Below are 13,144 nucleotides of genomic sequence, written 5' to 3'. Positions count from 1 at the left end.
AGTTGGGTTACTTGAAGAGCGGCAGACCACAGGGTCACGCACTGTCGGAGACGCATGAGATTTTGGTTAGGGGAAGGGGAATCACTGAGGAGAGGGATGGCTCCCCGAAGAAACGTGGAAGGGGAGGGGAGATAACAGCAGCATTGTAGAGAAACAGTCGCCTAAGTGCGTAGTTCTTCTTCCTTTCAGAGGGGAAATGTTATTGAATAATAGACATTTTGGTATGAAATGTTTGGGAGTGGTTAGTTGTAAATCCACTCCTTTCCTCCTCATTTCAGTGCGTGCGTGGGGTTAGACTTCTTGCTGTGTCCAACTGGAAACATCTCCATCCCAAATTGTTAGCATGAAATATTACCAGTGGAACTAGAGTTTTCAGATTATCGATCTTCGCCTGGTTTGGGCAGAAGTCCTTCAAGTGTCATAAAAGACGCGAAAAGGAGTGGGATTAGGTTCTTTCACGTGTTTTTATTCTCTGCTAACGTAACGTAACTGATTGCTAACGTAAGTCGTATTGAATTGGTTAGATAGTGCTTTAGTGACTAATAATCCCAGTTTAATAGTTATGGCCTGCAAATGGCACATACGAGAGATACGTTCGGTAAAGGACTGAAAAACCACAAACCTCGCTTAAAATTGACTAACAATAAGTATGAAGAGGTGAACTGGATGAATTCCCAGCGATTCCAACTGTCCTTATACTCGGGGAATACTTTGTTGTTGTTTTTTGTCTATCAGTGGGTAAAGTAATCGCGTAAGCTTGGTTTCGCTGAGCGTATGACTGATGACGGTTCCGGGATTTCCTTCCTTACCTTCCCATTCTATCCTCTCCCGAGGGCGTCGGCGGGCTCCTTTGTCGCGACGACCCCCTCCTTTTCCCTACCTTTTTACCACCCCCTCCTTAGGTAACTCGGGCGTATAAGTCTCGGACTTGGTTCTCGGGCTAAAGTTGAAACCGTATGGAGATTTTTAGTCTCTCCTAAACACTGGATGAAAGGCGACAAAGCGTGGATTCAAATATTATCCTGGCTTACTCGAGGATAGTACTGCGTTTTGGCACCGAGGAATGGGTGTACCAGCGGAATACTGATCGTGTCCAGCTTCTATTAAGTTATACCTGAGAGGAGTATCGGTCATACTGAATGCATTATCATCTGAGATTGCCATTGTTACTTCGATTGCCGACTTCCACGATTTTACTCGTGGTAACTAACACGCCCCACCTAACTTCCATCGTCATTTATAGATATTAGTACATACCGGTCACGAACATAGATATTTACCGGAATTTCAATAGGATGCCAACAATGCACTTTATTTCGTAAGTCTTTGGGCAATATTGCTCTTTCAGGCAAATTTGCTGCACAAAACTGCCATTTGATATCGACTTCAATTATTACACTCAAAGAATAATGCCGACTAGATACTCAGGAAAATTATGGATCACTCTTTAAGACGTGATCCTTTGACATTAATTTAAAAAAAATTGTTTATCATCACTCTAGGGAAGGTTTTAATGGCGAATGAAGCAAGATTGATGAATTTACTCGACTTGCATCGTAAAGCACACAGAACACTTTGTGCCCCTGCGAAGACGCAACCCGCTTGTTACCCCTATACAACGAAACCCTCTACAGCGAAGTCATGATTTTCCCGGTCCCCTCAAATTCGTTGTACGGAGGTTTTACTGTATACATATTTCTTCAGAAAATGATTTAAGAATATTATAGCATTTGTTTAAGAGTTTTGATGTCAAATTAGGATATAAGAGATTTCCTAAGGTTATCTTTATTGTATATCATATACTTCTTTTTTACATTAAAAAACTACGAAAGTCAGGGGATGATCTTGAGAAAATTATTCCATGAGACTTTTGGGATTGAAAATATTCATAATAGATCTTTTTCTGAACACTTAAATCAACAATACCTGCAGCATACCTCAGAGCATATCCACTTTTAGCCAGAATAGAGCATATGTGTATACTTGAATATGACTATAAGTGTTGGTTACCATCAGTGGCGGCTCGTGAGTCAAATGCTAGGGGGGGCGCACTCCACCAGGGGGTCATAATTTTTTAATATTTCGTGTATTTTATTAAGTTTTTACGGCAATCTAGGAATTAAATTTTGTGATGCCATATGTTCCGTTTTTTTCAACAAAAATACCTAGTTCTCCTAATAAAGCTTGATTAATAAATACTAAATGCAGAAGACTCTCGGTCATACGGATCGGCTTAGTCCGGACTCTCGATTATACTGATCAATGATCTTGAAGAATAAAAATATATTTGCTGCGATATTATGCAAATACAAACGAAAATACGTAACTTTAGGTTTTAGCGCCTACATTCTTCGTGCGGATATGCCCGCAATACACTTCTGTTGTTCGCTTTGCAATCATAATGCGTTATTTGTCAAATCTATACAACATTTGCAATGATTTAGGTAGCAATGACACTTGTAACACCTGAGGAGGGAGGGGAGTGTCACAGACTTCCACTAGGCAAAAAACACTACTAGAATGCGCGCGCTTTGCTATTGCAGATGTACACTTTGATGGTGGTGTTCGCGTTGTTTCTTGAATACAGTATGATTTAAAATCAATAATTAAACATTTCTCACACATTTTTAACATAATCTGAAATACTCACATGCCTTTAGTTATATTGCAGAAGTCCATCCTTCTTTCCTTTTGTCCAGCAAAGTGATCAATTACACGTTCGTTGAAATCAGCGCCGGACAACAATTTCTTTCCCATTGAACGCATGGCAAGGGCACTAGTCTATAAATAAACAAGGGACGACACAAAATAGGCCGACGAAAAATACGACCAAAAAGAACAAGGTGCCTGGACACAGAATTGGGACAATTTTTCCCTATATTTCCCTAAAAAAACGAGCACTGTTGATTAATTCAAAATTGTCTTCTTGAATGTACACACAGCGCTAAGAAACTTCTTAATCGGCAATTACTCACAGTTAACTCCTCGAAAATGATGTCTGAACTCATTTCACTCCGTTCCTTCCGAGAGTCTTGCTGTTACTATAAGGACGACTCAAGGGAGATAGAAGTCGTGGTCCACTAATGCTGATTCAGCTGACGGACGAATTTCAGGTCAGCAAAGGCATTCAAACAAACAAGGACGTCACGGACCATCTCCTTGAGTCTAAGATTCATATGTGGCAAACACACCAGACGCCAACGGGTCGCATTTGGAATAACCATGTCTTCGAAATCATTGCCATGATATAATAGAATATAAATTCTAGATCGTAAAAGACGACGACTGTGAGCCACAGATAGGAGTTGTAAGGATCTCCGCACTGATATGAACTCTTCGAAGCCACTTAAATCAGACCGAAGTGGACATTTTCCGTCAGACAGCTACCGCTCTGCCGCTGAGGAATTAGGTGAACATGAACTAAAAAAACAAGGACGGCAAGAAAAATGATGAACCTACACACAAAAGGTGCGTTGTACGCGGCACTTCTTGACAGTCATTGAATGACTCTATTTAAAGTCACGTTTTACGGGTTAAATCATGTTTAATCCTTCACCCTATCACGCACGCGCCTATTTCTTAAATTATAAATCAGTGGGGAATGTTAACTGATTTTTTCTAATACTGCAGGTCTTTTGATAAATTCATCTGAAAAATAGGTACCGCATTTCTAAACATCGGGAAGATATGAATACATTGTTCAGGCCTAAACATTATAATATTAGTTTCCCCAAGGTTCTTGAAATCCGTAATCATAATAGAACTGTGGCAAATACTCGAGAATGGTTTTCCTACATCAATACGGCCTTTAACTGGTTGGATTTTATGTGTTCCGGAATTCAAACACCAAAAAACGCAAGCATAGTGGGATAATTTATTTTCTGTAGCAATACCTACCAGTAATTAAAAATTAAAATCGTATAACTACACCCAGTACAGTGATCATTCTGATTCCGTACGTCCCTTTTCTGTGGCAGCACCAAGTAGACGCCAGATTATACGCCCGCCGGCCTGCGCAGCGATGTCAACTCACACGTCGCTCTGCGCATTTTCGGACGACGTCCCAAGACTTCCATAAGACACAACGTTAGACGCGTCATAGCACCAGCGGCCCCCACCACTACCACTCTCCATATAACTGCATGGGGATGGATTGGGACGTTCTGGCCAGCGCCCCACGGCTACAAATACGAACTTCTCGCGCTATTTCTTTTCGTGTTTGTCCAACACTTTCGATGTATGGGACTGAAAAAACACTTTGATTAATCAGATGTATACTTATAAATTAATAGATATTTATTATTTTTACTTTTTCAAATATTTGGGAGGGGCGGCATCCGAGAGTCCTTATGGGCAAACCGCCACTGGTTACCATACCATTGGGACTTGGTACCATACCATTGGGACCCATGCCAATCATTATTATGATATGATTAATTAATAATTATTATTAATGATGCCGATTGGTTTTATAATAATGATTGGTATGGATATCACAGTTTAAGGAATCGTCAATAGCTAATCATAGAAATCTGGCATTAGTATATACATAGATGAATGGTACATAGATGAATTGAATCAACAGTGGCTCATTTTAATCATGTTTGTAGCACAAGATTTAATTTTTCTTTAGTGCAAATCACAAGATCGTTCTATTACAATAGAAAATCATATACTTCAATTTCCTGGCAACTCCGGCCTAGTTTGGCTGATCAACTACGAAGGTTAAGATCATCGTCTCTTGAAACTATGGCTTCCTCGATACACATTGGGACCTCCAGCGGTCTCGCTCTTTTGTGGTGCCAGCACCACACACCTGTGCACCCTAGCTGGTCATTCTGGGGAACTCGGAAAAACAGTGGGGCAGCAATATATGTGGGAATATGCCATGCTGCCACAATGTTCAATAATGTATGGATTAAAAAAAATTTTCTTACACTTAGTACTATAAATAAAAATGTATTGTATCTTTTTAAATAAATACAAATGCATCTTTTTCAGGTGAGGAACAAATCCGATTTTCCGAGTTCCTTCCAAAGGTCAAGATTTATGGACTAAGAAGGTGAGGAATTGCTTTGCGAAGCACTACAAGTAACAAGTAACTTTGTATACAGTCATGTGCATAGTGCTTAGTTATATACACAGAGGATGAGATTTGCCGTGAAAAAATTAGCTGGGATTCAAACCCAGATCCCCCAATTGTGGGTCAATTGAAAAACCTCAGTCATGGAATAGCAACAAAGTGTGGTTTATTTCTCCGACAGTGGCTTAGTAAGTGTGACCTCTTTCTACTGTCCCACAGTGTGGACTTGATACGTCAGCATCTTGTCACGTTGATCCAGCCTAAGATTCACCTTGGAAGGAGATAGCTTTGTGGCGGAACTGGTGGCAAATCTGACCAGCAATCGGAAGATCTGGGTTCGAATCCTGGCTTAGCGAAATGATTTTTTTCATGGTGTATTTCATCCTTGGTGTAAGAACTGCTTTGTTGAAAAACTAATGTACTCCAGGTTATGCATAGTTTACTACAGGAATTAGCACCTTACAACCAGGGCCGGATTTACCCAAAGTTACGCTATAGGCACCTCTCCATTGAGCGCCGCTCCTCACTTGAGCCCCCCTCCCCGATTTGTTTGTTAAGGCATAGCCACTCATATGAGGTAAGGTTTGGAAAAAAGGAATAAACAGATTTATGGCTGACAGCTTAAGTTTATGCTTGAAATTTTACACAGGGAAAACAGACAATTCAATTAAAGAAAAACAGCTTGGAGTAAAACTACATGAAACAGTTTAACTTTTATGCAACTAAAACACTTTATGAATACCCTTTCCAAAAATAATGTCTAGCCTTGATTCATTCCACAAAAAAGAAGAGTAACTGCGAAAATAAAAACATTACGTACTGCTGTAACTGAATGAACTGCCGCCCTTGAAGGTGCCCCTTGGATTGCGACGCCCCTGGGCACGTGCCTATTTTGCCTTAAGATAAATCTGGCCCTGCATACAACTCAAATGTGGCCCCAGTGGCAGATACAGGATATGGACAAGGGGTGGGGGTAAGTGGGGTTAACCTAGCAGTATTGCGGGTCCAAACAAAATTACCATTCTGTCTGATGTCAAATTGGATACCAAAAGGGGGGGGGGGGGGCTATATAATACCTAGCCCCTCTCGGGATCTGCCACTGGATTGTAACATGCCAAAAGCCCGTGAAATAGGCCCTTCAGTTTAGAGCTAATTTGTATTTAAATTCATTAAATTAGGTAAGTACATATATTGTAAAATATAACTGAATAGTTATGTACCTGTAAGTGGCAACCTCAAAAAATTTTGATTTCACCTAGTGTGGGTTTCAATCCAGTGGGGAGGGCTACAGCCCCCTTAGCCCTTTTGCTGCCATGAACGTACCCGGTAGGTTCACATGGCAGGCTGCTGCAAAGGTAGCTTTGCTTCTTCCCTGCTTTTTGCTCAGAGCTTTGGCCGTGTGTGACAGATGTGGATAGGTTTGCGGGCAGTGAGCAGCAGTGATCAATGGGTTAATCCCCCATCCCACTGTGGTCCGTGGTCACACAACTGTTCAGTCAGTCAGTTTGCAAAATAAATATCTGTTCCTTTCTCAAAAAATATAATCTGACAATTGAATTCTTTGTTTTTTGAGCAGCATTTACAATTTTTAAACGAAATTCTACCATAAATATTAACTTATAATTTGATTTCAGTATAAACATCAACATGCATATTGTTAATGCATTAAATCCATTAATATTGATGATTGAGCTTTGTTCAAAATTTGACAATTCTGAGAAAAAAACCAGGAATTCAATTCAAAGTTTGCAATTTACGTTCAAGCAACAATTATCCATATGGCTAATTCATTAAACAAAGCATGATTGACTGAGAACCAATGCCGCTGGTAGGGTTATACACCCTGAAAGGAGGGAGACCAACTACCCTCGGAGTCCGAGATAATGCGGAGTCCCCGTTAGGAAGGGTCAAGAAAGGTTGGTGCTGAGAGTGTGTGATTATCTGCGAGACCCTTCTTAAAGAATGTCCTGCAAATAATGCTCCATACTGAGAGGACGGAGAGTCTCTTGGGTCTCAGTACAGCAGTCATGCTAAGGAGTGAACTCCACTGTTTCAAAAGGGTTAAGTGGTGAAACAAGTTCTTATGGGGTCACTATTGCACTGTTCAGATTTGTGCTTTTGGCCAAATTCAGAGACAAGAAATATTATTTGCTCTGGCTTCACTTTTGGCAGTTGGTAGAAAACGTTATTCTATGGTAGAAGTGCACCTTTATTGAACAACACAACTGCAACTAAAATATGCATTGAATGAATTCTCAATTTCAATTGCAGAGCCTTTGAAGATCAGATAAAGACTTTAATGGAAAATGCTGTGGGCTCCATGTGGGACCATGTAGAGAAACATCTGCAAAAATTCAACCCACCAAAATTTGCAGATAATGGAATCACATGGTCAGAGGTACCTTTGCAATGTATTATGTGAGCTAAGTGAGTGTATAATACTTTTGTGATGTACTTGACATTCAGTAAACTCCCGATTATCAGGGCTAATGATATACCGTATAAGCACGTGTAAGAGGCGCACCTTTTTTCCCAGAAATTGCAGCCGAAAATGAGGGTGCGCCTCTTACACAAACTTCTTATCTTCCCCCCTCCCCTTCACTGGTCGCAAGTCTAAGGGGAACTGAGTGGCCTTGGTTTTCAGTGTGAGTCATCTGTAATCCTGGGTCAAAAACAAGCGGCAGACAGGGGAGTTTCTCCCTTAGTGACGTATTTTTAAAATGCTCCTGTTTGCTTTTCTTGTAAGCATCGCGCCGTCACGTTGGTACCCCAGAGGTGAACATGGAAGGGATCGCGCAGGGTTTTTCGCTCGGGAGGGCGCGCTAAATTTACTGCAACAAGTGGGCATCCCGCGGCATTTATACTGCATATAATGATCGGTTATCAAACATAGATAAACGCGTATTTTTGAAGGACATACCTGGTCTATAGTCAATATCTGTCTTGCCTAGTAATTTCCATTATGCTGAGGACCTGATTTTCCAAAAATCATCTTCAGACGCTAATATGAGGATGAATGCAACTGAAAATTATATTGGTGTCAAAACCTGCACTTTAAAAAATTCGAACGAGTGTGTTCATTGTTGGACTAAATTGTGGATGGAAGAAATCAGAAATGCTTAGAAGTGAAGAGCGCGGAAGGAGAGGTCCAGGGGGAGGAGTGCGATCCCATCTTCGAAGCAAGCAACGAAATAGGGAGGGGAAGGAGCGCGCTCCCTCCCCTCCGTATTTCAAGCTACGAGGCTATGAGCGAAGGAGCACGGGAAGAACACGTCCGATCTTGCATGTGACGTCGTTGCCTTCAAAGCGAAGGGGCGAAGGCACAGCAATGTGATATATGCATTTTGCATTGCCTAAAGTTTCCAGTCCGTCTCGTCTTGTTTGAATGCGCTTATGCTACACCTTGTTTCTTCCGAAATTGTCCTGTTTGGACTATTTTGAATATTAGTAGCCTTGTTGTAACTATAAATCTTTGTGTCAAACAATTAGAGCTTAAAAAACTTAAATTCTGTCAGATATGCATCCCTTTAGATCTCTTTCTTTTTTTGAACCTCGTGCGTGTCATACAATTATTGAAAGCTATCGAGATATCTTCGGGCTCAGTAGATGACTCACCTAGCATTTGGCCTCCATAAACTGGGAGATCGATCAAGGTCAGTTGGTGAGACGGGGTAGGGATGAAACACGTTTCCATTGTTCCCCTGTAACTTGATATTTTTCCTATTTTCCTGTGGGGTCTCGGAAAGGAAAAAAAAAAGGCAGAGGCATTGGCTGATGGAGGGCCGAGTGTGGTTCCGTTAAATCTACGACGTGGTTATTATCCTACGGCGCTGAGATTGCCCCGATTGTTGTCCAAGCTCTTGGGAAGGTTCATGCAATGTGCCTGTCGTGTTTTGCCATAAAATTTTCCACGGCTGCAATTCTATTTCAATACTCCTGCGAGAGCATTTAAACAAAATTGTTCGAGAATAGGACAAGCGTCGTAGAGCAACGGCGTATGCGAAGAGAGGATCGGAACTCTTTCTACTCCCTCTTGTGCCGCTATTACCGCCGCAATTATCAAAATTTCCTCTTTCAATTACTATTAAATTACTATTCCTCTTTCCTTTCCAAAATTTCCTCTTTCAATTACTATTAAATTACTATTGAAAGAGGAAATTTTGAAGGAAGGAAGTTCGATAATTGTCGAAATTCCAGGCGTACGTCTGCAACACCGCGTGATAGTATAAAAAAAATGCCGCAAAATTTTTTTCTTCATAGCTCCCATGCTCAAAATAGGGGTGCGCCTCTTACACACGCTTATACGGTATTATATATAGGGCTTATATAGAATTTTATAAGAGGTTTAAATATGAAATCTGAGGAAAGAAAAAAAAATTTTGAATTACCCATTACACATATTTCTAATAGTCCTGTAAATAAAACTTATGTATTAAAAGTATTATGCACTAGTTGTCCAATGCTTGTCTCAAATTGATGTTTGATCAATTGATTCCATCAACACATATTTGTTTCGCAGGAATCAGAGGAGTCTCACAAGTCACTAGTCATCAGAGCAGTTGATTTTCAGGGATTAACGTCAGAAGTATTGTTCACTGACAGGGACTTTGCTTACGGCAAAAATGACACACTCATCATTCTCTACCAGCAATCATTTGATTCTTTCAAGGTAAGGTTTCTCAATTTTCACGCAATTATTTGTCAGTCACGGTGCATTGCTCAGGGGCTGCTTTGGATTCAAACTATTTTCAAAGAGTTTTTTCAAGCATCAATTTTATGACGGATGACCTTTACTGTGTTTTCTTAACTAAATACATTGAAATGATGATTTACTGGTCCATTTCATTCATGTTCACACAGTCGTCTATGAAAAAGGTGTGGTTGCCGTCAGGTACATTTCTATTTAAAAAATACATGATGTAGACGTATTTGAATGATTTACAAATTGAACACTTTAATTTTCTGAGTTACAGCTGTTTGAAAAAAACACCAAAAATGGCTATTTTGGATTATATGGGGGAAACAGTCAGGTTTCAAAGAAGATTAGGTGATATAGACTATAAATTGTCTTCAATTTTTTTCGCTGTCATCATGTTTATCCAACGATTTGATCTTTGGATTTTTCATATTTATAGAAAAATGTTCCAAAATCATTGGTACAATAAATTATGGCTTTGCTAGTAGTGGACCCCGGTTGCTTCCATAGCGGCAAGGGTGTACACTATCCTGTCCTTCCATTCCTATCCTTACCTTGGAGGCATAGTTGGGCTCCTATCGTGGCGGCGCCTCCATCCTTTTTCCTTCCCTCTCCACTCCCCTCCACGGGTGTGCGGGCGTATCAGTTGTAGTACTGGGTTTGGTGTGCTGTATCCTTCTAAGAATCCCACTTGGGTTCCTATAGGTGTCATCATGTGTGTGATCCATGGATTCTTCTCATTATACAATAATCCTCCAATTTAGTTGGCAAATTAAGTACAGCATTGTCTTGTATAGTGCAAGGGATACGTTCCTTGGGGTCTTTGTGCTATATGAGAGCGTTTTAACATTAGGAAGATAGGGATGCGTTCCTGGTAGCATGTGTGTTGGGTATCGAATTTCCTGTAAACGTATACATATATTCCTATTGATAGCCTTATAAAACCTTATTTATATTAATGTTTATAGTTCAAACATCTTTAAAGATTTAAAGGACATCGGGCCGAAGATTTGCAAAAAGGTGCCTAAGGATAAAATTAAAGTTGCGTTTTACAGTAAATCCAACCTCAGGAACATTCTTTCCCTCACAAAAGATCCCATCCCAAGAAAAGAAAGGAGTGGGGTGTATAGTTTAAAATGTGAATGCAATGTATGTTGGGCAAACGGGGCGACAATTTCAAGAACGGGTGAAAAAACACCAAGCCTGCATGAGAAATAAAAAGACTACTTCACAATTCCCTCCTGTCAAGCGGGTGGGCTAACTGTTGACATTTGTAATTTTCAGTTGTGTTTTGTCTCTGTTGGTTGGTTACCAAGATTGTTTATTGATCTGTATTTGTTAACAATCCTTATGTGTGTGAAGTTAAAATACGGTACTACTAAAACTTTTAAAATATGAAGAGTTATTGCATTTAATTCATTTACAACTACCAGTGCTTTCCAATAAAATACCAACAGAGGTTATGGGCCCAGCACTGGTAAATTATAAGAAGTAAGTGAAGTCTTCATAATGTCGTCTGACGCATCCGGTATATCGTCTCACATTAAGCCGTTGTGTGGGCGTGAAGGATATCCAACTTGGAAATTTAAGCTGAAGGCGTATTTAATAGATCAAAACTTGTGGCATGCTGTTGATGGATACCCAAATGATGATCATACTGATGCTGCTTCAAAGTCCAGGAAGGATGAGCGTGCCCTAGCTAAGATTTGTTTGTGCGTGGACGATTCCGCTATCATACATGTAAGAAGATGCAAAACAGCTGCTGAAGCATGGAAAGTTCTTGCCGATGCATATGAAGATAAGGGTTTTGCCCGGAGACTTAACCTTCAAAAGACTTTGTACCGGTTATCCCTCGGAGATTATACGTCCATTGAAGAGTACCTAACTGCCGTAATGGATACCGCTCAGAAGCTTGCTGATATTGGGAAGGAGATTCCTGATGAGGATTTAGTTGCTATTTTGCTTGGAGGTCTTCCTTCACATTACGACCCCCTAGTAATGGCACTCGAGAATTCAGGAGTTGAAGTAACGGTGAACATGGTGAAAACTAAACTCTTAAATGAAATGTCCAAAAATGATGGTGCAACTGAGACTGCATTTGCATCCAATGCGTCTCGAACTATTCCGAAGAAAAAGAAGTTCCCGAAACGCGACAACTCTCAAGATGGTATCGTCTGCTATGGATGCAACCAACCCGGCCATAAAAAACCAGACTGTCCAAACAAGACCAAGAAAACGGCACAGACATCGAGTTCAACCCACAAGCAGCTACACAAGAAACAATACACTTTATTCTCGGATTTAGGTGTTGGTGGTTGTGCTCAAAGCAATAAAAATGATTGGTTTGTGGATTCCGGGGCAACTGCCCATATGACTCCTCATAAAGATATTCTGTTCAATGTTAAAAGTAACTCTGGTTTGGAGATTGTGTGTGCTGATAAACGTAAGTTGCAGAGTGACAGTATAGGTGATGTCATGATTCACAAAAGTAATAACAACAACAGTATTAGTAGTATTTCTGAAGTTGTTCATGTGCCTAATCTTGCTACAAATCTTATATCTGTGTCAAAATGTGTTTCAAAAGGTTTTGTTGTAGTATTTACGAAAGAAGGTGCTAAATTTTTTCATGATAATGATTGTAGTATTTCAGGGAATGTTTTAATGACTGCTCTTCCCAGTAACGGGTTATATAAGATAGAGTCACAGGTATCAGAAAAGTCCCTGGCTGCTACAACTAACCCTTCTCAGCAAACTCTTTGGCATTGGAGGTTGGGACATCTCTGCCGCTATGGTATGAATCTACTGAGAAATGGATTAGCTGATGGAGTTGATTACGCCCCTGAGGAAAATAGAACTGTATGTACTGCATGTCTAGAAGGGAAACAGAGTCGAGAATCTTTTCTTAAAATCAAAAGTAAAAGGGCGACTAAATGCCTAGAGTTGATTCATTCTGACCTCTGTGGACCATTCAGTGTAAAATCATTAGAAGGAAATAAGTATTTACTTGTATTTATAGACGATTACTCTAGAATGATATTTACCTATTTCATTAAAACAAAAGATCAAGTTAGAGTAAAGTTTCAAGAGTTTAAAAACCTCATGGAAAAGCAAACTGGCCAGAAAATTAAAATTTTACGATCAGATAATGGTTCTGAGTATGTTAATAGGGAATTCTCAGATTATCTTAAGTCAGAAGGAATTATTCACCAGACTTCCATACCCCGTACTCCTCAGCAAAATGGTGTTGCTGAAAGGGGAAACAGAAGCATTGTGGAGAAGGCTCGTTCCATGTTGCATAGTGCCAGACTACCTAAGTCATTTTGGGAAGAAGCTGTGAGAACTGCTACGTATCTCAAGAATAAATC

The 13,144-nt window shown here is 40.2% G+C and overlaps 1 protein-coding gene across 1 annotated transcript in view; it reads left to right on the top strand.

Moving 5' to 3' along the window:
- Positions 1 to 13,144, top strand: part of LOC124161453 — a 155,697-nt gene that overhangs the window by 105,133 nt on the left and 37,420 nt on the right. The window contains exons 19-21 of the mRNA XM_046537776.1: positions 5,002 to 5,062; positions 7,355 to 7,481; positions 9,603 to 9,752. Coding sequence (XP_046393732.1) covers positions 5,002 to 5,062; positions 7,355 to 7,481; positions 9,603 to 9,752 — 338 coding nt within the window. The remainder of the gene's footprint in view (positions 1 to 5,001; positions 5,063 to 7,354; positions 7,482 to 9,602; positions 9,753 to 13,144) is intronic.

Source organism: Ischnura elegans, chromosome 6, assembly GCF_921293095.1.
Source record: "Ischnura elegans chromosome 6, ioIscEleg1.1, whole genome shotgun sequence".
Lineage (NCBI taxonomy): Eukaryota > Metazoa > Arthropoda > Insecta > Odonata > Coenagrionidae > Ischnura > Ischnura elegans.
This window is presented reverse-complemented; position numbering and strand designations above follow the sequence as displayed.